The following is a 25715-nucleotide window of genomic DNA, read 5'->3' on the forward strand; positions in this document are numbered from 1 at the left end:
CGAGGCCCCCGGCGCCCGCTCCCCGGTCCGCCTCGGCGGGCGCTCCCGCGCGCCCCCGGCCCGCCGCCCCCACTTCGGGGGCTGGAATCCTCCCGCAGCCGCGGGCCCCGGCGCGGCTCGCCCCTTTCCTCCCTCGGGCGCTGGCGCTGGCCGGGACGAGCGTCCAGTCGGGCCGGGGCTGGAGTCTGGGCGTCTTCCACCCTGGCAAGTACGGGTTCCGGCCAGCGGGGGGGGGGGGGTGAGGGTCGGGGGAGGGGGGCCGGCCGGTCTCCTTTCGCCACCTGTGCTCCCGCCCCTTGGCCGTGGACGACCCCCGCGGGGAGGCAGAAGCAACCCGTTCCTTTTCGGTTGGCGTGGATGGAGGTGAAGCGGATGCGTCCTGTCTGCCCCGGTGATCGGCCTCGTCGCCAGTGTTGAGGAGTAATCGTGCCCGTTAAGTGCGGGCCTAGCACTCCTGCCACGCTCTGGTTACCGCTGTGCAGCAGGGTGACGACGGCCCAGGGGGTGATTAGCTCTGACGTTACCGGCCGGGCTTCCGAGATCGTCTGTGCTTCCACAGGGGTGCTTCGGGCGCTTTCTGTTTCTCCTGGTCACCTGTGTAAGCGCCTTGGACACCGAGCAGCGTCCTCAGCTACTTTTAATGGTAGACATGGAGAAAGTCCCAACTTAAGGACTCAGCTTTCAGCAGTTAGCAAGTGGCTTACCTGATGAACCAAGAAAAGGTGTCCTCGTTTGGTTCAACGTTTCCTGAAGTTGTGTCCACCTGCAGAAAGCTGCATTTTACCATCTGGGTTTCAAGCATTAAGGATTTTTTGGGTTGTTTCTCAGGATAAATCTTATTTATGGTTTTGAAAGTTAGGAGGTGTTTTCATGCATCAGAGTTAGCATCTCCCAGGGTTAAAGGATGCTCACCTCCAAACGGGTCACCAAGGGGAGTTCCTTTTAAACCCAAATCAAGTCTTTTAGCTTCCACATGTTACCTTTCGGCTAGTTCTGCAAACAGTTGCTCTGCCCAATTTTATTTTACGCAGTTTCCAATTCAGAGCAAGCTCAGCCCCGTTCTGGCTTTTGTTTGCCTGTGCCCTCTTGACCAGAATGTGAACCCCTGAGGGAAGCTACAGTCCTCAGGAAAGAGCACAGGGCTGAGTATGGAGACCTGATCGGGCAGGGACGCATGTCAGCCCCACACACCAGCTTGCATGGGCTTCCCCAGTGGCCGCCGCAAGATGAATGTGTGGAGAGGGCTTTGTGACTCAGACTCGGCAGGATGTCTCTCCAAGAGTGTGCGCTTATGTGTCTGTGCCCTTCCTTACCTGTCTGTGCCGTTACCCATCTATGCCGTGCTGTGGCCTAGGTGCTCAGTGTGACAGCAGTATTCCATTTGAATGAGTCTGGCCCAGATTATGGATTCAGGTGTTTGCCCTCAAGGTCTGATGCTTTCGGTAGACTGTCACACGCGGCACAGAAAGCCGCAGAGCACAGAGGAGCCTTGGGTGAACTCTGGGTTTTGTTTCTGTTAATTATCGAAAACCAGAAACAACTGTTCATTTCTTGCTTGCTTCAACGAGCCTCAGAGCGGGAACATCAAAGGTGTGGCCTTCCAGATTTAGAAAGGTCAGTTGGGTGGAGAGTCGGCGTTCCCGTCTGTGACTTAGTTCTGTGTACTAAGGTTAAAGGTGAGATACAGGGCAGAGAAGCTCCTCCTGGGTTGTGTAGGCTGCACGTCGATAGAAGGCGGCAGCCACACCGTCAGTCTGTCCAGGCGGCGGAGAGGTGGCCTGGGGCCCACGGCCAAGTGGTCGTGGTGTGTGCAGAACCACGGTGTTGCTTTATGTCCAGCGCTGTGCTGGCTCCTGGCTCGAATCTTATTATGTCAGTGGTCCTGGTCATGAATTCAGCGGGCCAGGGGTTGAACTTGAACTTTGCCAAAGCTAGAAGATCCGTACGGAGTTGGTTCCGCTCTTCAGCCCGAGTTATGTGGCTGTTGTTCCCGACAGCGTCCCCGTGAGGCAGGGTGGCAGGTCTGTCCTGCCGTGGTCATGCCACCGGTCACCTCCATCACAACGGCCCTACAGAGGACCTACCTGTAGACCCTCCCACAGGTCAGCCTCTCCGCACATCAGTTAGGGCTCCCACTTCCGCCCCACGCTGCCCACTGGGGAGCGGAAGGTGTGATGCGCAGAGAACCTGGGGCTCCCCGTCTTCCGTGATTATTGGCCCACGTCTGGTATGTTGGCCTTCGGACGGGCGGTCAGATTTAGCGGCCAGTCTGTGTACATTTTATAAAGACCGGCCCTCGATACGGACTTTCTCAAGACGGGATGTTGTATAGATTGCAGAGCCTCGGTGGTGCGTGATGCTTAAGCAAAGCGGACGCTACTAATTACGTTGTTCTCCATAGTCACGTTGCTTTTGGCCTGGGAACATGCAGACTGCTGTAGGTTTCTCTTCGAGTGTGGGGGACAGTTTCCTTGTGTGAGCGGTTCCCCGACGCTGCCTGTAGTAGGTTAGGGGTGTTGCCCAGAGCTTCCAGGCAGCTCAGCAGGGTTTCTTTGAAGCTGTGTGTTATGGTGTCTTTGCCCTACTTGGTCTTCTCGTAAAGTAACCTGTTTGTAAGTTTTTAAAGTTTCTTCTCTCCTTTCAGCACCATGGCCAGCCCACGGACCAGGAAAGTTCTTAAAGAAGTCAGAGCCCAAGATGAAAACAACGTAAGCATCTGCTTTGCTTCGGTGCTTTGAGCTTCAGCAAACCTCTCGGAAGCGACCTGTAGCCTCAAAGCTCACCCTGTGGCTGCTGGTCTTGAGTCAGCCTCTCCCCCGCTCCCTCTTGGGGGCACCTGTGGGGCCTTTGGGGTCCCTGGGCTCTGTCCTGCGTGCCTGGGTGAGTCGCGTGTGGTTTCTCTGCAGGTGTGTTTTGAGTGTGGAGCATTCAACCCCCAGTGGGTGAGCGTGACCTATGGCATCTGGATCTGCCTGGAGTGCTCGGGGAAGCACCGCGGGCTTGGGGTGCACCTCAGGTCAGTGCCCTGCTCCCCCCCGCACCCCCGGCTCCACGGGGATCCTCGGCCGCGGTCGAGGGCCCACTGCTGGGTGTGGGATGATGGAGCAACACTTGCCACCTTGCTGGCTCTGCGTGCCCTCTGGGGCATCGCGGCCAGGCTTCCGCCCCGGGGGAGCTCAAGTGTCATGTCCATGCCCTGGTTGGGGTGGGCATGGGGGGTAGCTCCTCGGTACCCAGTGCTGCTAACTAGATCGGTGCCCGGCTTCTAGCTTTGTGCGCTCTGTTACCATGGACAAATGGAAGGACGCGGAGCTCGAGAAGATGAGAGCTGGGGGGAACGCGAAGTTCCGAGAGTTCCTGGAGTCTCAGGAGGACTATGACCCGTGCTGGTCCCTGCAGGAGAAGTACAACAGCAAGGCCGCGGCCCTCTTCAGGGACAAGGTGGGGACAGGCTGACCAGCCGTGCCAGGGGCCTGCCTGCTGGCTGTTGTCTGGGCGTTGGCATTCTTCTGTGGACCCTGATACGCCTGCGGACAGGACACGCGAGCCGCCTCGTCCCACTCGGGGGCGGGTGGTGTGTAGTTGGTGGGGGTAAGGACAGGCCTTCGCCACACCCTCTGGGGGAGCATCGTGTTCCCACATCTCTGTGGTGGCCACACCATCCCAGGACGGCCACGCCTGCCGGAGGAACCATGTCACTGGGGGTTGGAGCCGCTGCCTGGGAACTCACCGGCACCGCTGTTCACTGCAGCCAGCGTGAGACCCAGTCGGTCTTGCTGTTGACGTGTGTCAGGGTGGCCCCAGCCCGTGGCCGCTGAGCCTGGGAGGGGCTGGGAGCAGGATATGCTGGAGCGGGTGATGTCGCCGGTCCCTCCTGGCAGTCGCAGGCTCTCTGATCCCTGTGCCCCCTTGGCAGGTGTCCGCCCTAGCTGAAGGCAGAGAATGGTCTCTGGAGTCCTCGCCTGCCCAGAACTGGACCCCACCCCAGCCCAAGGCGCTGGCGACCACTGCCCACCGGTAGCTGCTCCTCTTATCTGGCTCCGCGCTATTCTCGGCCCAGCCCCGATCTCGGCCCTGATCTTAGCTCAGGATCCCCTTACTGTTGCGGTGACGGCTCATGTTGTGAGACACGCCCAAAAGTCAGCGGGAAAGAGAATGTTCTAGGTTGCCGAAGCAACACAGGCTTTCGGTAGAAATGCAAGCGTAAAGTTGTGCCTGAGGTAGAAGCTGGTACCTCCCCACCTCCCAAGGGCCCGTTCAGTGCAGGCTCTTCCAGACGCCCGTGACACGTGTGCATCTCTGGGAAGCAGCCTTTGTCCTCTCGGAGGGTGGCCCGCCCCCCCGAGTGCAGCTATGCTGTGGTCAGGCTGGTCCCCACGGCACATCCCGTGTCCTCCTGCACAGCCGAGGCGTTGTTCTGGGGTGGCCGGTCTAGAGAAGGCTCCCTGTTTGCACTGGGGGTGCCCAGGCCACCCCCCCACTGCCACTGCTGGGGTGCTTGCTTCAGCCTCAGTCTCACCAGTCTCTGGGCTGCTTCCCTGCCGGCATGGGCAGGATAGAGCTGCTCTCGGGGTCCCTTTGCGGCCCCAGCTGGGGCTACATTGTATCTGCTTGCTTGTCGCCAGCCTCGGCCACCGAGCCTGAGCTGCCTTTGGGACAGAGCTGGAGGCCAGCTGGCCTCAGGTGCTCCATTCTTGGAGGAGCCCAGTGTGACCTGGTGGAGAGATAGCACCTCCCAGAGACCCACCTGGTTCCCTCAGGCACCTGCCCGACCTCCCTCCGCCTCATTGAACTTTGACTCTCCCATTTCAGGGCCTCTGGCCACCCACAGAGCTCCACCGGCTCCTCAGACAAGGCGTTTGAAGACTGGCTGAATGGCGATCTCGGCTCCTACCAGGGGTGAGGCCGCGGGCAGCAAGGGGTTTGGTGGCTGGATGGCTCTGGGTGGGGTCCCTCCGGGCGGGACTGTCCCCCGGCCGTGGGCTGGGGCCCATTGCTGTGTGCAGGGTCTGCGTGCAGTTGCGGGTCCTGAACTGCTGTCCCTGGGCCAGCCCAGGTTTGAAGCACAGTTTTGAGTGGAGAGAAAGCCCAACATTTAGAAGGAAAAAAGAATGCAGCCTGACGCGTAAACGAGTTTTTGTCGCCGGAGCTGTAAAATAACTTCAACGCTTTTTGCCATAACCGCCTGCGGGCTGTGGGTCCGGCCGGGGGCCCCGACTGAATGCAGCAGGAGGGTCTTTTTCAGTGAGCAGGGGGTAGCCTACCCCATGCCTTCCCCCCCCCCCCCAACCGCTGTGGATACACGTACTCGGGGGGAGGGGGGTGGTCCCCCATCTCCGTCTGGGGTCTGGGGGCCTCTTGTCCCGAGGCCGTCGGGAGCAGTGGGGCTGTGCCTGTGTCTCCCTGTCAGGGCCCAGGAGAACCGCTACGTCGGGTTTGGGAACACAGTGCCCCCCCCCCAGGAGGGAAGACGACTTCCTCAGCAGTGCCGTGTCGTCCCTGTGCTCGGTGAGGACCGCGTCTTGCCCCGGGGACCGCCCTCTGCAGGAGGCCTGTTTTCTTCACAGCCAGGTTCATTCGCCTGGTGCATTCAGGTCCCCACGCGCAGAAAGCTTTCTTCACTGTGACTACGAGATCCTTGTTTCCAGTGAACGGGGGAGGGGTTCTTCAGAGCACGACTTTCTGTGTGGCACCTGCCCGGTCCCCCTCTGTCCTGGCAGAGCTCCGGGCACAGCGGGCAGCTGAGCCGTGTGGGCTCTAGCACCCTCGGAAGGGTGCCCGCTGCCCTTGGCGGCCTGGGGAAGGCCTGCCGGGGCGCTGGGCAGCCGAGGTCACTGCTCCAGGGCGGAAAGGCACGCCTCCAGCCGACAGCCTGCTGCCTGAGAGTTTCTCTGCGAAAAAAAAGACCCCCGCCCGTACGGGGCACGTGCGTGTTTCCATGTTCCCTCCTGCCGCGTTTTAGATCTCACGCAAGAAGCTGAACGCAGTTGTCTCGTTGTTTGGGGGGAGGAGGCTCTGTTGGGAAGCTGAGGTTTAAGTGAGCCATTTATGTTTTTAAATGGTCTCAATTGGATTTGGAGGCTTGGGGGGAAGCCTCGAACTCGGGCAAAGAGAACAGGCGTCTCTACAGACTGGGTGCCAGGCCCCTGCCCCTTGAGGGGAGGTGGGGGGCGGAGAGCAGACGAAAGCATGGCCACGTGCTCGACGTGAGGTCCAGACGGTCAGGGCTGGGGGAGCACCGCAGAGTCGCGGGCGCTGTCCCGGCTGCCGTGGCCACCGGTCGGGTGCGTGGTGTCCAGGCGTGCCCGCGGTGGGAACCCGTTCTTCGTGGGAGGCCGGGCTGCAGCTGTGGACAGGGCCCCGTGGGGGCAGCCTTCCTGTGGAGTTGGGTGCGGACACGGGCAGCCCCTCCGCCGAGAGGTGGGCGGCGTGGCAGATGGAGCCTGCCTGGGAGGCGCCCCCGCAGCCTCACCGCGGCCTCTCTTTTCAGGGCTGGAGCAGTTTCACCACTGGAGCGAGCAAGTTTGCCTCGGCTGCCAAGGAGGGTGTGAGTAGCCCGCCCCAGTGCTCCGCCCGTAGGACCCAGGCGGGCTGGGCTGTTCTGGGGTCTGGGGGTGCAGAAAGGTCTTGAAGGGGCTCCAACCGATGGTTGGAGAGCATTCCCAGGCCCAGGCTGTGCGCCATTGGCCCGGAACCTCTGAGGCCGCGGCAGACCTCAGGGCCACATCGTTCTCTGCTCCGTAGCAGCCATCCACCTCCGTGTCAGGGCGGCACTGTTTGCAGAGGGCCAGCGGCCCTAAGAGATGCGTGCCATCTTGAGGTGGGGCACGTCGTGACCCCTGTAGGCTGAGTGGTCCTGCCGGCCTTCGAGGTTCTGCTGCTGGGTACAGAGCAGCGTTTGTGCAAGCCGGCCTTTCTCTCACCCTTGCCATAGCGACGGGGTTAGGGATCTTGTCAGGACAAGTGGAGAGTGGGCCTGTGCTTGGAAAAGAACAGGCCAGAAACCTGTCTGGGGATGTCAGCCTGGAGAGGAGGCCGTAGGTGGGGTCCAGCAGGTTGCCCGGCCAGTGTGGCCATGCTGAGGAAGGTAACCCCAAGAAGGGAGAGCCCTGGGCAGGCTCTGGGCTGGAGTGAAGTCTCTGTGGACACTTCTCAGTGGGCCCCGTGGGCCACTGTGCCCAGCATCCTGCCCTGCCCAGCCTGGGAGGAGCTCAGCGTTGAGGGGCCCAGGCCCTGTGGCCCCAGTGCTTCAGCCTCTGCTGGTTGTCTCTGTGGCCTTAGCTTTGGAAGGTGCAGCACAGGGGTGCAGGTATCTTTCAGCTGGAATCTTCCTTAGTGGCGGGGGTGCCGTGCTAGGGCGAGCTGTGTGACTGCCCTGGGTGCCGAGTAGGTGGTATGGTCTGGGCCATGGGAAAGCCCCTAGGTGACAGGGCTGGGGTGGCCACCGCCTCCTGGTGGGCCTGCTGCCCCAGGCCCGTGTGCCGTGTGGGTGTCCCTCCCGATGGCCTTCCTCCGACAGGGAGCTGGTGGCCTCGTGCTCCAGGAGCTATGTGGGGTGGGTGGCTGTCAGCAGACAGACTTAGGCCAGAGCTTTGTCTCAGCCCTGCGGGGACAGCCCTGGGGCCCGGCGTTGGGACAGGAGATCCCAAAGCCACGTCGAGTTTCTTTTCAGGCAACGAAATTCGGATCTCAAGCAAGTCAGAAGGTAACAAAGGAAGCTTCTGTGTTCTGTGCTGTTAAAATTCCTAGTCTGATGTCCTGTTGGTGTTTGGACTCTGCCTGGTGTGCCCTCCTTGGGCCGTGTGCTTGGGGGAGGGGACGTGTCTGTGGCTCAGGGGTGGACAGGCCTGTGCTCCCACACTTGGCCCAGGCTCCCACGTCCGTGTGCAGATGGGTAAGAGGCCGCATCTGCCTGGGGCCTGCAGGGCTAAAATCACCCCTCCATCGCAGCCCGGGCCCTGCACAGCTGGAGGGCCCCTGTGCGGTTGGCAGAGGGAAGCTGGGTGCTGCTGAGGCTATGCGTTGTGGGGAGGGGGGTAGGCAGCCGCACGCAGGCCGAGCCCAGCCCTTCCTTGGGATGGTGGGTCTGGGTTCTATGGAAATAGCACTCATCCTTCCCCGGTGAGTGCGTTCTCTTTGTGGGCGGTGGTTGGGGGCCTTGGGCCTTGGCCTTTTCCTTCAAATCTTGGTAGCCCCAGCAGTCCCCAGGGGGTACTGGAGCTGGGCCGCCTGTGTCTGCTGTTGGGAGTCAGGACTGTGCAGGAGGCAGCAGCCCTGGAGGCGGTCCCAGGCGGGAGGATGGTTGCTTCTGCAGCAGAGCCTGCCCGAGGGTGATTTCTCACCCGGTCCTCCTCCCGGGCTCCTGGCTCGCTCGCTCTTGCGGTCCCGGGAGTTGCACGTTGGGAGTGGAAAGCAGTGAGGTTTGATGGCAAGAAGTGTGTACTCAAAGCCACTTTTGGGGACACCTGCAGGGGTGACGCCATGAGAACGTGAGGCTATTAACATATTTGGACGTGCTTCCTGGTCTATGTCAAATGCTCCTAGCGCCCGCGCTGTGTCTCTCTCTCTCTCTCTCTCTCTCTCTCTCTCTCTCCTATCCCCCCACCCCACTCTCTGCCCCCCAACCCGCTCCCTTGCTGTCTCGGTAAAGTTTTGGGGCTCCAAGCAGCAGCCAGAGCCGGTAAGGCCCGAGCCTGTTCTCGTGCATGCCTATCCCCGTCTCTGCGCTCATCACTTGCTTTGCCCTGAGCTGTTCTGGACTGTGGCCTGTCGTGTGTCCTCGCTTACGTGCGTGTACCCTCGGCGCTCCTCGCCAGCCCACTGGGCCCGTCTGGCCCGCTCGTGGTGCTCTGGAGTCGGGAACCGGGGACGTTGCTTTTGCCGGGGCACCAGGAGCTGCTTGGCAGGATTTTCATTTCCCGGCTTGATCACCTCGAGCCAGATCACTGGAAGGAGCGAATCCCGGTGGCAAGCGTCGGGCGCCCACGTGGCTACCCGGTCCACCGAGGCTGCTGCTGCTTGACGTGCTCTTGGCTGCCCCGTCGTCCCCCCCACCCCACCCCCACCAATCACCCGCCTTGGCTCGTCCTCCAGCTCCGTCCCCTTTGCTATGGTGACCGCGGGTGCGCCTGCCTGCGTTCCCGTCGAGGGGGTAGCATGGGACCTGTAGCCGGCATGGCAGTGGTCTCCGTGGGCCGGGATCGCGGGGGCTCTGCTGGGAACACTTGGAGGTGGCCACCGGCTGGGGCGGGCTCCCGACTACTTGCTGCCTCTCTGAGCCTCTCTGTCTGGAGCGAGGAGGCCTGGGACGGTGGTCTCCGGCCGCCCCACAGCCAGCGTGCCCGGGGGCCGCTCCTAGCGCAGCGCCAGGAGCGCGGGAGGCATCTGTGCGTCGCCGGGCCGCTCACCGTCTCCCGCCTTCCCTCTGTCGGCCAAGCTCGTGGCCACCGTGCCAACCCATGCCCTGGGGGACGCGCTGCCCGGGGAGCTCCCCTGACTTGCCCCTGTTTGCACAGGCTTCGGAGCTGGGCCACAGTCTGAACGAGAACGTCCTCAAACCCGCCCAGGAGAAGGTAACATGGCCCTTGGCCCCCGGTGGGCCCTCGTCCAGGGGAGCAGCTGGTGTAGGGGGCTCTGTCCATCAGCTCCTGCTCGGCGGGGGGGGGGGGGGGGGTAGTCCCGCTCTCCTGTGGGGACCCAGCTGACTGAGCGCGGGAAACTCTCGCGGGCTGGGGACCTCGGGCATTGTCGGTCTGTTCTCAGGAGGTTGTCGGTGACACAGTCCTCTGCCAGGGAGGACGCCGCATTAAACCAGCCTGGGATGGAGTCGGTGGCCCCGGCGCCTTCACGTCTGGGGAGGGGGCAGCCCGGGGGGGAGATAGGGTCCCACGCGGCTGCTGCCACAGGGCTCTTCAGTTTGCGTCGGTCCTTTGTCAGAAACGGGCGACCGTGTGGCTTCTGCCGCTCCGCTAAAGGTGCTGTTTTAACCCACGCAGGTGAAGGAGGGAAAGATTTTTGAGGATGTGTCCAGTGGGGTCTCTCAGTTGGCGTCCAAGGTAGGGCGGGCCCCCCCGGGCGCCGCTGGAAGCCAGTCTCCACATTCCGGGGCGCCCGGAGCCGAGCGCAGGAAGGGGCTGGGCGCCCGCTGACACAGGAGGAGGGTCAGAGAGGCCCTGCGGTGCCGGCGCCACAGGAATGTGGAGACAGCTTGACGCGGCTTCCGTCAGTCCGCTAACCTGTCGCTTCTTTTTCTTCTGCCCTTGTTTTGCTGCCGCTGCCCTTTCCTTGGTGAGTGCCGACCTTGACGCTCCACGAGGGCGTGCAGGGGCCTTCGCCTGCTCGGCGTCTCCTGGAGCTGCTGAGCCCTGGGCCTCTCTGTGCCCGTGGGCGTCCCTGGCCACCGGCCGCCCCGGCGGCGGTGGGGGGGGGGGGGGGGGGAGTGTGGGACATCGGGGCCCTAAGCCCCTGCCACGCTGCTTGCGTTTCTGAGCCTCTCGGGGGCTTTGAGTGAAAGGCCGTGTGTGCTGTGCATGAGGACCCCGCTCAGCTGCCTCCTCTGTCCCTTCTAGGTCCAGGGGGCCGGCACTAGGGGCTGGCGGGACGTCACCACCTTTTTCTCTGGGAGAGCGGAGGACCCCTCGGACAGGTGTGCTGCTGCCCCCGCCCCTCTGTCCTGAAGGCAGGGGCCCCCTTTCCCTGGGTTTCTTCCCGCAAGGTCTCTGGGGGCACGTCACCCCCAGGGGTGCAGGGGTTGCGGCGGCCCCCAGAGCCGGCTGGCAGCCCGACCTCTTGCTCTGGCCCCCGCGCTCAGTGTGGCTGTACCCGGGCCCCTGAGGGATGGGCTCAGGGGTTCAGTCTGGAGACGGACGCCGAGCCCTCGCGTGCGGTCTCGGGTCCGGTGGGTGGACGCTGTCACCTCGCTCACTGTCCGCTTGGGGCCGGCTGGGCAGGGAGAACTCGCACCACGTGTCTTCCTGACGTCCTGTCCTGATGTTTGGGTAGCGTGACTGCGCCAGGGGGCCCATTGGGGGCACCCTCTGGACCATGTGGGGCCTGAGCACTTGGGGTCAGAGGGCCCGTGGGGGGCACGAGAGGCCTTGTTCCCTCAGTCTCCGGGACATGCTTCTTGTGGGGTAGGCCTGGCGGAGCCGGGCTCTGGCTGCAGGGGGCCCGCCCAAGTCCTTCCAGAGGGTTCTGTGCCCTCAGCTCCGAGGCAGATCCGCCCTGAGCTCTGGTGTGGACGTTGGCTCCGGGCCCTGAGCCCCATCTCGGGGAGGACACTGGGGAGCACGCCGAGGGAGGGCCAGGTGGCTCTGGCTGGTCCCCAGTCTCCCTCTCTCCCCCCAAGACCCCCGGAGGGCCAGAGCTACCGGAGCGGCGGTGGGGACAACCCCCAGAACACCGTCGACCAGAGCTTCTGGGAGACCTTCGGGAGCGCCGACCCCGCCAGGGGCCACAGGTCCCCAAGCAGCGACAGCTGGACGTGCGCGGACGCCTCGGCCGAGAAGCGGAGCTCGGACAGCTGGGACGTGTGGGGCTCGGGCTCCGCGTCCAACAACAGGAACAGCGACAACAGCGACCTCGGGGAGGCCTGGGGGGGCAGCGGGGAGGGCAGAGCCAAGGCCCCCAAGAAGGCGGTGCCGCCGGCGGCTCCGGTGGACGAGGGCTGGGACAACCAGGACTGGTAGGCCCCGCCGCGCACCGGCCCCCAGCAGCTGGGACGGCCACCGCGTCTGCACTTGGTCCCCACGTCTCCTCCCGTCTGACCCAAGAAACCAGCTGTGGCGCAAAGACGGCACCTCGGGTGGGAGCCTGCGGGCGGGGCTGCCCGCTCACGTGGGCACTGGCCCTCCTGTGGTGGCCTGGCAACGAGGAGGGCGGGGTCCCGCCCCCGCGGGAGGCAGGCTGCGCCATCGTTCCCGTGACGCTCTCGCTAATAAACCCTCCCGAGTGGCCACACCGCAGCCCGTGCAGTGTCGTGACGCGGAACGTGTGCTCTCTCTCCAACGCCTCAGCCCAGGCCTCTTCTGGTCGGGGCTTCTGAGGACCCTGCTCTGGGTCCTCCGTGTGGAAATCCAGAAGGGACACCGGGGCTGGCGCTGCTGACCGCCCACCTCGCCCTCCTGGCCCTTGGTCACCACCTGTCCCTCTCTCCTGTGTCACCTCTCCAGGCCTCCGTGCGCGGCCACGCACACCCCAGGGCCTCTGGCCTCATCCCCAATGCCCAGGCCTCCTGTCTGCGCTTGGACTGAGGGCAGCACCCCGGGATGGCCCGGACGGCTGAGCAACAGGGACGTGAAAGCGGGGGAGGGACGCCAGCACGTTCCTGTCTGAGCCGGGCTGGCCCCCAGCCAGGTGTGGGGGTGTGTGGCAGGGGGGGGTGGGCTCCCCGGGGCCTGCCCTTCCCGGGGCTCACAGACGAGCAGCACGTGGCGCTGTCCCGGGTTTGTTTCCGCATTCGGAAGCCGCCCCGGCCGTCTGCGGCGAGGAGGGCGTTCTCGTCGGGCTGGGCCGCCGGCGCCCCATCCCTGCCAGCGCGTCCTGCGCCCGCGGCCTGGCCTGCAGCGTCGTTTGCGTCTCCTTGTCCACCCAGAGCCCACGTGGCCGTCAGCCACCACGTGTCCGTCCCACCTCCGCGGTCACGGCCTAGTACTAACGGGTCGTTCTCCTGTCAGTGTGACGCGCCCGCATGCGACTCTCGGCTGTGGTGCCTGCTCTCCCGCACCCGCCTCCTGACCGTTACGTGGCTGTCAGCCAACCTCTGACCCGACCCGGTGCCGCGTGTGCCTCAGTCCTGGCGTGACTCGTGCGGGATGTGGCCCCTCTGTGCTCTGGACGCTGCTAGCCGTTCGTGTCACGGGACAGGCCGGCCCGGCGTGGACGCTTGGCGGCAGCCAGGCCGTGACCGCCCGTGTCAGGTCTGGGGCGTGTGATGGGCCGGCGTGTCACGGCCTCCCGGCCCACGGCTCTCCCTGTAGGAGACAGCTGTCGGAGGACAGGGACACCCAGTGTGGAGCACCTGCGGTGTTTGGCTGCCGTTTGGGGATGTCGGTCACTGAGCCGGCGGCCTCTGTACCCGGATCAGAGGTCAGAACCTCAGGGTGATGAGAGGCCCCGTGGTCGGTCTGCTGTCCTGGGAACGAGCGTCACAGGGTGCCGGTGCTCAGGAGAGTGCTCGGGGCCAGCTGTCACCCCTACGGGCATCCTCCGGGGTCGGTGCCCTGTGGGACGTGGGTTTGATTTCTGCACTGGAACCTCCTCCTCCGTCAGGGTGGGAACCGGGGGCTCTGCTGTCGGCCCCGGGGGCTTCGGTGGCCGACGCTCAGGCCGTTACTCTTCAGTAAATTCTCCTCTGGGAGGCCACGCTGAGAGTGAGTTTCTTTGTCATGCTGAGTGCAGTGGTCAGGTCTATGCTGTATCTTCAGACGTGGTCTGGCCAAGGGGGTGTTCTCCCAGACCCATCCTGGGGTGCTGGGATGCGGTGGTCCAAGACCCTTAGGGCGGCAGACCGATGCCCTTGGTGCTGTGCCAGGTGGAGCCCGGGTGGGGTGCCCGCGGCCACAGGCTGTGTTGGCTGAGGGCTTGGGCGGCGGTCTGGTGCTCTCCTGTGCAGGGGTCACTGGCACATGGGAGCAGAGTGACCTGGGTGAGTGCCCCAAAGGCCACTTTCAGCATGTGCTTGCAGATGGGGGGACGGGCTGGGCGGGGCCTGGGGCTCTTGGAGGTGCAGGTGGGACACCTCCCGGGGGGGGGGGGCAGAGAGGGCTCCAGTGGGTGTCTGCCTGGGACCCGGGGCCCGTGGCAGCTTGCCTGGCTCTGGGCAGAAATGGTCTGAAGTCCCCTGACAGGGGAAGTGGGGCCAGAGGGAGGCACAGCCGGGGGATGCCGAGTGGAGTTTCCAGAACCGGAGCTTTCTTCCTGGGTGGTCTCCCGTGGGCCATCCTGTCCGGGGCAGAAGACAGTGGGTGCCAAGCGGGAAGGCAGGTCTGGGTGGGGCCCAGGGGGCATGGGGCAGTCCTGGGTCAGTTCTTGGCTGAATCCCCGTGGGCCTCCCCACCCTTGCTGGTGGCCAGCCGTCTCCCCCTCGGGCCAGCCTGGTGAGAGACGGGGCCAGAGGCCGCGAAGCCGCCCTCTGCCCCCCTGGCTGCCTGTGAGGGGTCCCACCCGGACCCCGGCTGCGGGACGCCAGGCTGACCAGGGACTGGTAGGACCACCGCCAGTCGAGGCCTCCCGGTTGGCTCCGCCATCTCGGCCCCAGACCCCTCGCCGGACGCCAGGACGGACAGGCGGGCGCACGCGAAGGCCAACCCCCTCAGCCCCCTTCCCTCCGGCCTTCCCCACGACCGTGGCATTCTGCGCGCCCCGCCGGCCGAGCCCTCACACAAGTCCGCCTCTGCTGTGGCCCAGTTCAGCCGCCCGGTGGGCCCTGACCCCTCACACCCAGAGCCAGGGCCTTCCCGGGGGCCGTCTGGGTGGGGATGACTGGGCGGTGGGGGCCCTGCCCTCTGGCGTGTCTGCGGTGTCTGAGCCAATGGGTGTGGTCAGGGGCGGCCCGGCCCCTGCAGCCCCGAGCATGGATGTCGGGGGCCACGCAGGAGGCTTCTCCGTGCCGAGGGCCAGTTTCCCCTGAGGCCAGGACTGGGGGAGGACCTGTGCACGCCGGAGCGAGGGCCCGTGATGGGGGCGACATGCCAGCCCGTGGGCAGGCTGCTGTGCTGTTTCTGGAAGGGCGATGGGGCCCTGCTCAGCCAGGGGCCAGCACCCAGTACCGTACTGTCCCGTCCTCTTGGGGTCCTGGGCGGCCCCGACGCTGCTAACTGGTTCAGGGGGTTCGGGGGCATCACAGGTGATGGGCAGGCACTGGGTGAGGGGCGGACAGGGTCCAGCCAAGGGCACCGAGGAGCCGACCGGCTTGTGCGCGTGCAGGTGGCACCTCAGTGGGTGCGTTTGAGTGCAGACGTGTGTCCTGAGCACCTGTGAGCCACGGACAGACACGGTAGGCCCGGGGCACGGCTGTCCGTGGCTGCTGGGCCCCGCTGAGGCGTGCGGGGCTTGGCTGGGGTGTGGGTCCCAGGACGGGGCAGGGCCAGCTCCCGGGTGCTGCGTCCTTCCGCTGTCCGGCTCGGGTCCTTGGGCACAGGCGCTCCCTGGCTATGTCCGAGAGCTCGTGTGGCCCGGGGTCTGAGGCCCGTCCCGGCCGCAGGAGCACTGACTGCGCAGCTGGGCCCACCGCGCAGCCAGGACCAGGGGAGGGGCACTCGGCCACCTGGGACAGAGCCGCCCCAGTTTCCTGGCCCAGACCTGAGACCGTGGGCCCCCACCCCCCGCAGTGTTCCCGGGTTTGGGGCTGGTAGACCGGCAGGCGTGAGGCAGGGGCGCTGGCTGGTCCTGCGGGGTCTTCCCTGTGGCCAGGAGTCCGGGGAGGGGATAAGCCCCCATGGGTCTTGGGTAAGGGCCCCCCCCCCAGCAGCACCCAGCCCCTGACCTTCGCCCCCCCCAAATGCTCCCAGCTTGCAGTGAGTACCAGGTCTCAGATTCTGGCCTCCCCGCCCAAGAGCCCCAGGCTGTGCCCACCCACCAAAGTGCTTCTGTCTCGGGAAGCTGGACCCAGAGCGGCTGCCAGCCCCTGGCGACCAACTGCTAGTCAGCTCTGCTCACCCGTCGGCTCCTTGGTGGGGCGATTCCAAGTCGGGTGGGGCTGGGGCGGGGTCCGGTCTGGTCAGCATCCCTGCCCAAGCATTGGGCCTGGGGCTGCCCACGTGGGCGGGGCCACACCGGGCTGGCCCTTGCAGACCGGGGAGGGCTGTTGCGAGGCCAGTGGGGCAGCGCAGCAGAGGTTTCTGGGAAGAGGCCAGTGTGGGCATGGGCCTGGGCGCTGGGGCTCATTGAGGAGGAGCAGGGAGGAAGTGGAGGCTGATACGTCCCCACCCTGCTAGCCTGCCGGAGGTACCTATGCCCGTCACCCCTAGCCTGGTGCTCAGACCACACGTGGTGGCCGTGTCCCTGAGGTGCCTCCCCTGTGAGCCCCTCTTTGGGGCAGACCCAAAGAGGATGAGGGATAAAGGCATTTGGCTGGTGCACCCTCTCCCACCCCCGAGAGACCCCTGCCCTGCGGCGATGCGATCCTACGCACTGGGACTCTGTACCCCCATCTTGGGCTGTAGATGGGAAGGGCGGAGAGCCTGGGGAGAGGAGGAGGCGGGGGGGAGGGGGGGTGGGGGCTGGGCCGAGGCAGTGACGTCTTGAGGAAAGGGGCCTTCATAAGCCCCGGCCCCTCGTGGCTGCAGCGGGACCAGAGTGGATGTGAGTGCACAGGAACCGACCGAGCGATGCCACCCACACCCAGGAGGAGGTTGGTGACTCACCTGTGGTCCTGGGGGCTGAGGGGATGAGGAGGGCCACCGGCGGTCTGCTGGGTCTGTGATGTGAGGACGATCTTGCCTTTTCAACAAGTCCTGGGGCAGGGAGGGCAGACTGTCCAGAGGGTTCCTGTTCTCAGCCGTGACCTCTGTGCTCCTGGAAGGAGTCCCACTGGGTCCGGTCAGCCTTCTCGGGGGCGGAGGGGTCTGGCTTCAGGATGTGGATCAGGCAGGTCCCGGGACCTGGAGCGTCCAGATAGCCCGTGCGTTGCCCTCTGGCCCTCCGCGGCCCCGAGCACGCCCATAAGCTGGGCAGTTCCATGAGACGGTCCTGGCTCCCACCTCCCCTGGGTGTGGCTGGACTGGCGGGGGTCCTGAGGTTCTGTGCTGTGTGTCCCCTCTGCACTGTCAGCAGAGGCAGTCCCCAGGCTCTGTGCAGCCCCGGATGGGACGGCGGCCCCTCCCCACCTCCAAGGACCTGTACTTCCTGCTGAGAAGCTGGTCCTGGGGCTGGCCGAGGGGCCCTACGAGATCCTAGGGGCTGTGCTCAGTCTGGGGCCCCAGTCCCCACCCTGACACCATAGGCTGCCCCCACCTGGCCTCAGCTCCCTCCCCAGGCCCCTTGGCCCTGGGAGCAGTCTGTTCTAATGACGAGAGAGGGACCTGGCCAGCAGTCAGGACCCAGGCCCCCCCCCTGTGAGGGTGTCCTGGGGGTGGAAGGTAGGAGCAGAGGCTGTGACGGCCAGATGCATCTGGGGGCGGGTTGGGGAAGGGCGGCTGACCTCTCCACAAAGGTCATGCAGGACACCGGTCTGCTGCGGGCAGGGTGTGGGCAGTTGTGGGGTGTAGGACTCCCCAGATCACTGCACTTGGGGTGGTCAGGAGTGATTGGACGGACGGAAGATGGTCCACGACCTCGTCTCCCACAGGCGGTGCGCCACGAGTGCCCTTGTGTGCCCCCACCTCGGGGTCTGCCTCTGGCTGTGGCTGGGTGTTGCCGTGGGACTCGGCCAGAGACGAGGTAAGGACGAGGCGGGGGTGCTTCCTGGGAAGGTGGCCCCAGTCAGCGCCCAACCCCAGCCCAGGCCACACCCGCCCAGGGCACAGGCCCCACCGCTCTGCCTCCTGCTCCTGACCCTCCCTGGGAGCCGTCGTCCCAGGCCGAGGTCGTGCTCTTGAGGAAAGACAGGACGCCGGGGACCGCCTGTGCTCCTCTGCCCAAAGCGTCGCCCTCCGCTTTTTGCTGGACCTTTGGCCTTGCCGTCTTCCGGCCCAGCCCGGGGATGCTGCTGTTTCCTCGTTTGTTCTTATCGCATTTACACGTTTTGCATCCAGTTCCTACAGTCGTGTTTTGTTTTGCGTCATTCAGGACACCTCCTCGGCAGAAAGTTTCCAGACGGCACAAATCTAGAGTAGAAAGCGGAGCCCCCTTTTCCTCCTGTCCCCCCGGAGGAGAGCACTGTTCTCTGCTGTCTGCCGCCTGCTTCTGACAATTGCAGGCACTGGGAGAAGGCAGGGCCGCCCTGCCTCTGTCCTCGGCACCCGCGTGGCCAGCGCCTGTGGCCGCTGCACCGCGTCTAGCCAGGGGCCTTTTCAGTCCGATCGCTTCCTCTTGGGCATTTACAGTGTTTCCCTGTGGGAGTGACGTGTTTTGGGGGAGTGACGTGACCCCAAAAGGGACACGGCTGCGGAGCCGGACGGACTTCCTTGCCGTGTTCCCCGCGCGGGGTGCTGGTTTGGACGGATTCTGGGAGGGCCGGTGTCTGGCCGCCAGCGCCCCGGCTGTGCCCCCCGCCGAGAGGGCTCCCCCGAGTCGAGTGAGGGCAGGAGGCCACACGTCACTGCCCGGATTACTGCCCAAATCCCCTTGCGTCTGACTCGTGGTCTCTGTTGACACGGTCACGGCAGCGGGGCACACGCGTGGCCACACCTGGTGTGGAGTCCGCCAACCACTCTTTTGTGGCACGTCTCCTTAGTTCTGGTTGCACATTGGCAACTGCCGCTGGGTCGTGTCCCGGGTCCCCGTGGCTCTGACAGGACCACCCCAAGGTGGGGCCAAGTCACTTGTGAGCCCACAGACCTTGAGGTCAGGACTCATTCAGTATGATGGATGGTCTCCCGGCCCCTAGGAGGCCAGGGTGGGTGGGGGCCCACATGTCTGGGCTGTCTTCCCCGGGGATGGCCCTGCTGAGGGGACAGGCCCCCCGCTGTCCGCCGCCCTGTGCCCCACCACGGCCCCTGACATGCAGACCCCAAAGGCATCTGGGATGCCTCCCCCAGGGTGTCAGCGGCCCAGCAAGACACAGAAGCCTTTTCATGAGCAGGAGCTGGGGGGTGGGGGGGTCCCTGCTCACAAATGGCTTTTTATGGCTGCCCCGTCAGACGTGCCCTGGTGCTCCCAGCGAGCAGCCTGGCCCATCCGGGGGCCCAGCCCAGCTGTTTCCCACTCTGAACCACTGGTCATTGTGCCTGCCTTGGGACCCCCCCCAACCCCTGCCCTGCTCCCCACACCCCATCTCTCAGTAGGGGCATCCAGAAGAGGCCCATCTCTTCCCTATCTTCCAAAAATAGCCATTCCTGCCACAGAGTTCCCGGAAGCTTCCCCGAGAGGCCAGTCTGTGTCCCAGGGCCCATCCTCCACCACCCTCCTCCTCCCAGGACGGCCGCAGCTCCCCTCCAGGGCTATGTGGACTCGGGGGGGGTGGGGATGGGGGAATCAGGCAGCTCCGAGCCCCAGGGCAGCAGCCACCACATGGGCTCCACGCTGGGGATGCCAACCAGGCTGTTCCCGCCAATCCCGGATGCTGGCCTGGGCCCCGTTCGGCAGAGCCGGCCAGGCCTCCCTCCTTGGCTCTGGCAGGTGGTCCCTCTCAGCCCCAGATGGGGCCCCGGGTTCTCAAGTTGTCCCCAGTGGGGCCAAGGCACCTGGGGTGGGGGCTTTAGGGGGCACAAACTCTCTGGTGCTGTCCTCGGGTCAGCCCTGACCACCTGGTGCTGTCTCCCCAGAGAGCGGCCGCCTGAGGCTGGCGGTGCTGCCTGAGGACCGGCTGCAGATGAAGTGGTCGGAGTCGGAGGGGAGCAGCCTTGGCTACCTGGTGCAGGTGAAGCCCATGGCAGGTAAGGTGCCCCTGGGAGGGGTGCCAGTGCCCTGCCCATCGTCCCACACCCGTGTGCGTCTGCCCCACTGGCACGCGGAACGTGGCGGGAGAAGAGCCTTTAAAGGTCCCGCCGCTGTGTCCCCACATCCGGCACACCCAGAAGGGTCAACCAGTGTCTCTCGAAGAAACGAGTCTGTCCTCAAGCTTCCCCTCCAGAATTCTGCACGCCTACCCAACGGACATTTTGCAGGAGGGGGGCCAAGAGCCCTGCGAAGGTACAGCCACAGAGCACCCCCAGCGTGATGTTGGCTGCTGGTCTTAAAAACTTCAAAAACTGAGATTTGACACGCCAACCCTGAGTGTGTAATTGCAGGAAGTGACACGCCCCAGAGGGGGAAGGGGCTCCCCCAGCCCACTCAGGCCCCTCCCCCGGCTCCAATCTGTCTCTGCTCCCAAGAATGACCCCTTTCTGACTTGGGGGTAGTTTTCTAATATTTTAATTAAGCCAAGGCTGCTCATCCTGTTTTTCAAATCTTTTCTATTTTTTTTTTTTATGTTTATTCATTTTTGAAAGACAGCACAAGCAGGGGTTGGGTGGAGAGAGAGGGAGACACAGAATCGGAAGCAGGCTCCAGTCTCCAAGCTGTCAGCACAGAGCCCAACGTGGGGCTCGAACCTATAAATTGTGAAATCATGTCCTGAGCCAAAGTTGGACACTCAACCGACCAAACCACTGATTCGCCCCTAAACTTTTTTTAATGTTTATTTTTTGAAAGAGAGGGAGAGAGAGAAAGAGAAAGAGAAAGAGGGAAAGAGTGTGCTCGGGGGAGGGACAGAGAGAGAGGGAGACACAGAATCCGAGGCAGGCTCCAGGCTCTGAGCTGTCAGCACAGAGCCTGACGCAGGGCTTGAACTCACGAGCTGTGAGATCATGACCCGAGCCGAAGTCGGACGCTCAACCGACTGAGCCACCCAGGCACCCCAAATCTTTTCTATTTTTGTTAATGCTTTTGGTCTACTTATCCTATTAGTCACTGAGAGAAGCACTTTAACCCCTGCTTGGCTTGTAGAAACGTCTTCCTCTGCTTGCCTCAGTGGACTTTGTATGTTAGGCTGTGTTCAGGTGCATGTGAATGGGTGCGTGTGAGTCTGGCATGACTCCATCTTGCTGTGGAGTGCTGCCCATTACCTCTCGTCAGGTGTCCCTCTGCACCAGGGCCACTGGCTCTGCTGGGCGCTGCCTGCACTACATCATCTACTCAGCCTTCTGTCACCTGTCACCATAGATGCGCCTTCCAAGGAGCACGTAATTGGTGTTGGTTTTGTCCTGTGTGACAATCTTTGCCTTTTAACTGAGATTTTTTTTTTCCCCATTTACATTTAATGAAATTACTGATGTATTTGGGTTTAAATCTAACATTTTCCGATTTATCTTTTGTTATACTTGTTATGATTTTTTTCTCTCCTTGTCCTCTCTGAAACTGAATTTTTATGGAAGAAATTAAACACCTAAAAGAGAGTGTGGTATAATGAACTTCACATTCCCATGACTTACTCTCAACTGTTATCAATATGTGGCCAATATTTCGTGATCTCTCTCCAACTCCTTCTATATATTGCGTTATCTTAAAGCAAATCCGAGACGTCACGTAGTCATATAATCCCGTCTGTGAATATTTTAGTAGTTTTGTCTAAAAGGAAGGACTCCGAAATAACTCCAGTAGTAGCATGCCTAAAAAGTAAAAATGTTTCAGAGGTGCCATTAAATATTTTCTTGTGTTCTCATTCCAGTTTGTCTGATAAATACTTATACTTGACTTCTTTGAATTGCTATCCCAACAGAATCCACGCATTTTATGTGGTTCCTATGTCTCAAGTAGTCTTGACTCTACAACTGTTTCCTCTCTCCCCTTTTCTTTGACGTTTATTTGTTGAGTAAGGAAGATCGCTTTCCCGACGTTCTGTGTTTTGCTGATGGCATCTCCATGGTGCCACGCACACCATTCCTCTCTCCCTGTATCCCCTGTAGACTGGCACTTCTGCCCCGGAAGTTGGTCAGATTCCAATCTGGTTATATTTTGTTGACAGAAATTCTTGTAAGTGATTCTATGCCGTTTCTACTGTGCCACAAATGGAGGTACACAGTGTCTGGTGTCTCTTTTTTTGTGAAGTTAAGATTGATCAGTAGGTATGAGATTATTGAACACTTCTCATTATTATTCTGTGTCCCCATCATCTTGGTAGTTATGGTTCCTTTATTCATGTGGCGATCACCCCAGAGACAACCACCAGCAAGGACATTAACTTGTCAGCAAGTCCTATACTTGGCCGCTACACCGCCTTTCCCCCTGTAGAGACAAGGCCTCTGATCATCACAGCCACATTCATCCCCTTTCTATGCACGTTAATTCTGTATCTATATTAAATCTCAGAGTACATTTTAATTACTGTAGTTGACGTGATGTTAATTTAGAACAACTCACATGTACACCCTTTTCTTTATTCCTTCCAGAGTCTTCCAATCTGGGATTTTTTTTTTTTTTCCTGCCTGAAAATACTCGTTGGTGTTTCCTGCAGTACAGTTCTGCCAGATGCAAATTCTCTGGGCTTTTGTTTTGTTGTTTGCCTGAAAGTGTCTTCATTCTTTGTTCTTGAAAGATACTGTTGCTGGGTATAGAATTTGGAGCGGGCACTTTCTTTCGGCACTTTGAAGAATCCTTTTACCGTCTTCTGGCTTTTATTGTGTTTTCTCGAGAATTCAGCTACCAGCCTGATTATTGCCCTGTGAGATATAATTCCTCGCTTTCCTTCCTCCTGACTGCCTTCTGATTTTTCCCTCTGTTTAATTTTGAGCACACTTAATCTGATGTTCTTGGTGTGGGTCTCTTCTTACCTCGCTGCAGATTCATGGGGCTCGTTGGGTCTGGGTCTTACTGTCGTACAATTTTGGAGAATTCTTTAGCCAAGTCTATGCAAATATCACTTGTGCCCTGTTTGCTGTCTTTTCTCTCTGTGGGACTCTCATCACACATGTGGGCCCTCTCATGTATCTGTGCCTCGTATTTTCTTCTATATTTTTAATTCTTTTATTTCTCCGTTCTTAACATTGTGTTTTTATTCTGACCTATACTCCACTATTCATCTCTTCGTTTGTGCGTAAGAAGCTGTTAAGTCATTTTTAGAATTCCTAACTTCAAGTTTTTGTTTTTCCATCCTAGAATTTCCATTTGGAAAATATCCATTTGGTTTTTACATTCGAATTTCTTTTTTACTGTTTCTAGTTTGACACCTAACTTCATAGGCTTATCCCTAAATCTTCAAACTAGTTTGCATAATTATTTAAAAGCCCCGTAACTTGTCCAGAAAAATCAGTGGTCTCTTCCTATTGTCTGTTGTTTCTCTTAACTTTCTATCACTTCCTCTTGCTCCTTGTACACCTGGTTATGTTGCATTGAGTACCAGCCATTGTGAAAGCTTACAGAAATAATTTATGACCTTATGTAACATTGTCTTCCTCCAGAAAAAAAAAATTGTGGGGTGCCTGAGTGACTCAGTCGGTTCAGCGTCCAAGTTCGGCTCAGGTCATGATCTCACGGTCTGTGAGTTCAAGCCCCGCGTCGGGCTCTGTGCTGACAGCTCAGAGCCTGGAGCCTGCCTCGGATTCTGTGTCTCCCTCTCTCTCTGACCCTCCCCCATTCATGCTCTGTCTCTCTCTGTCTCAAAAATAAATACACATTTAAAACAATTAAAAAAAATTATGTTTCTGACAGAAGCAATGGGAACTAGCAGTTTGGGGTAATCTTTGTTAAATTTTAGAGGTTGGAAGTATTTGAAGCTGGGCTCCAGTCCCTTCAAGGGCTGGTCTATTCCCGTTAACCCTTGCTCTTAAGGGTAGATCTTTATGGTTTCAACCCAAAAACGTGGGGGCATGTGCCAAGAGTTCACTTCCAGCCCAGACTTCCTATTCTTGCTTCTTAAGTCCCCATAACCTTTGTCCTCATGGCCTCTCTTCCAGGCTCCCTGCGTTGCCAGTTCAGGCTGTTCTGACAAAGCCCTCCAGACTGGGCAGCCTAAACAACATTCAGTCCCTACAGTTTGGGGGGCTGGACATCTGAGGTCAGGGTGTTGGCACCGTTGGGTTCTTGGTAAGGACCCTCTTCCTGGTTTACAGACAGCTGTCCTGTCTCTGTGCCCACTCCTGGGGCTTCTTCAGAGGGGCACTGACCGCATCACAGGGGCTCCACCTTCACAACCACTCACCTCACCGTGGCCTCACCTCCTAACACGGTCACCTTAGGGGGCAGGAGGTCAACGTGTGGATTTTGGGGGGATGCCAGCACTCAGCCTGTAGCACGGCCCTGGCCAGGCCTGCTGTAGGGGCGCCCTAGCGGCTGCATCGCTGCTCTGGGTTTTGGATCGTGGCCTCAGCAGCTCTCAGCAAGCAGCTTCTTTAAAAATCCTCCATCTAGGGGCGCCTGGGTGGCGCAGTCAGTTAAGTGTCCGACTTCAGCCAGGTCACGATCTCGCGGTCCGGGAGTTCGAGCCCTGCGTCGGGCTCTGGGCTGATGGCTCAGAGCCTGGAGCCTGTTTCCGATTCTGTGTCTCCCTCTCTCTCTGCCCCTCCCCCGTTCATGCTCTGTCTCTCTCTGTCCCCCCCCCCCCCACAAAAAAAACTCCTCCATCTTGTTCTAGCTCTTACGGACGGAGGGTCGTGTGGTCTACCAAGTCCACCGATGCCCGTGGTCTATGCGCCGCGGCGGACAGGTGGGCAGGTGCCCTGCAGTAAAGCCGAGAGCGACGGCCGCCTCGGTCAGCGCTTACTGAGCTCACACGTCAGAGCTGCTCGCCTGCGATCTGTTCAATGCTCCACCTTCGCAAAATATTTGGCTTCTTTTAACGATGACAGGCCTGTAAGAGTTTGTGGGAATGCGGGATTAGGACCTAGCATATGTGAGGCCCTGGCTACGTGAAGCCAGCTGCATCGCCAGTGGGGTGGGGGTGAGGGGCAGGCGGTGGGACCCGAGAGGGGTTGGAGGAGAGAAACGGCAGCCTTTGGGAGGGGGTGAGCGTGAGCAGAGCTGATCCCAAGAAGCCAGGAGTCCAGAATCCCCGAGGCCCTGTTGTGTGGCGTGAGCACCGGGCCAGGGCAGGGTGTGTGTGTGTGTGTGTGTCCACGCCTGCACGCACGTGCACACATGCACACGTGAATCCCCCCATCGACTGCTCGCTAATCACACATCTGTGCAGGTGGGCGTGGCATCCGACAGACGGGGTTAAATCCCGATTCCACCATTGAGTGACTATGTGGCTTGGTCCTTGGGGCCTCGGTTTTCCCTCCTACAAAGTGGGGGCAGTGGGTTTGTGAAAATCACGCAACTTGATGAACGTGACGCACACACAGTGAATGCCTGACAAAGTGGCTCCTAATTACGACAGCGGCAATTCCGCGACTCCTTGGATTTCGCGCGCCCCCGGTGCAGGCTGGCCACACGACAGGGCAGAGTCGGCCTTCTCTCCACCTGCAGGGGTGCCGGCCCTTCCTACCCCTTCCCCTGCCTGGCACGGGAGATGGGACAGGTGCCCGGCGCCCTCTGACACCCACTTCAGTGTCTCCTCTGAGCAGACAGCCGCGTCCCCTTTGGGATTTTGCTTGTTTTTCATGCTTGAAACTCAGCCTCGGCCTCAGACCCGCGGAGGTGTTTGCGGGCTGGCACCATGCGGTCCAACCACAGTGCTGAGGGCAGAGCGGGGGCCCCGACCCCCCCGTCTTCCTCTCTCCGTGTGCCCCCATGTTCACGTCCTCAAGGTGTCCCCGAGGACGCTGTGCTGGGCGCCTGGAGGACGTGTGCATAAGTCATGGAGGGTAAGTCCTCGTCAAGGACACGGACGTGTTGCTGCCATGGAGCCACGGACAGGCATTCCCTTTCAGTTTGTTCCCCAGAGTGCAGTCCCTCCCGTCAGACCCCACAGAGAGGAGCAAAGACCTCCCCCCTCCCTGTTCTCTCCCCACCCCAGGGGACGCGGAGCAGGACGTGATGCTGACCACGAAGGCCCCCAAGGCCACGGTGGGGGGCCTGAGCCCCTCCAAGGGCTACACCGCGCAGATCTTCCAGCTTACTGGCTCAGGGACCACCCTGCTGGCACAGAGGGAGTTTGTGAGTAAGTCCATCACCCCGCCCCTGGAGCCCAGCCACAGAGCCTGCGCGTGGGGAGGAGCGGGACCCTGGCCCTGCTCTGGCTGGAGCTGTGTCTCTCCCGT

At 61.5% G+C, this 25715-nt stretch overlaps 2 protein-coding genes across 2 annotated transcripts in view; both read left to right on the forward strand.

The window, feature by feature from the left end:
* The window catches only part of ARFGAP1 (ARF GTPase activating protein 1), a 17153-nt gene extending 5172 nt beyond the window's left edge, over positions 1-11981 (forward strand). Inside the window, 15 exon segments of the mRNA XM_040459882.1 lie at positions 1521-1614; positions 2645-2708; positions 2907-3016; positions 3270-3441; positions 3917-4017; positions 4813-4899; positions 5411-5461; positions 5463-5508; positions 6491-6547; positions 7673-7705; positions 8651-8680; positions 9516-9572; positions 9996-10055; positions 10575-10645; positions 11348-11981. Of these exon segments, the coding sequence (XP_040315816.1) occupies positions 2649-2708; positions 2907-3016; positions 3270-3441; positions 3917-4017; positions 4813-4899; positions 5411-5461; positions 5463-5508; positions 6491-6547; positions 7673-7705; positions 8651-8680; positions 9516-9572; positions 9996-10055; positions 10575-10645; positions 11348-11687 (1275 nt within the window). The 5' untranslated portion in view covers positions 1521-1614; positions 2645-2648 and the 3' untranslated portion in view covers positions 11688-11981.
* Positions 11982-17261: 5280 nt separating this feature from the next.
* Positions 17262-25715, forward strand: part of COL20A1 (collagen type XX alpha 1 chain) — a 29439-nt gene continuing 20985 nt past the window's right edge. Inside the window, exons 1-5 of the mRNA XM_040459757.1 lie at positions 17262-17379; positions 17985-18175; positions 18335-18407; positions 19341-19475; positions 25472-25615. Of these exons, the coding sequence (XP_040315691.1) occupies positions 17262-17379; positions 17985-18175; positions 18335-18407; positions 19341-19475; positions 25472-25615 (661 nt within the window). The remainder of the gene's footprint in view (positions 17380-17984; positions 18176-18334; positions 18408-19340; positions 19476-25471; positions 25616-25715) is intronic.

This window comes from Herpailurus yagouaroundi, unplaced genomic scaffold, assembly GCF_014898765.1.
Source record: "Herpailurus yagouaroundi ecotype Mexico unplaced genomic scaffold, PumYag 246, whole genome shotgun sequence".
Classification (NCBI taxonomy): Eukaryota; Metazoa; Chordata; class Mammalia; order Carnivora; family Felidae; genus Herpailurus; species Herpailurus yagouaroundi.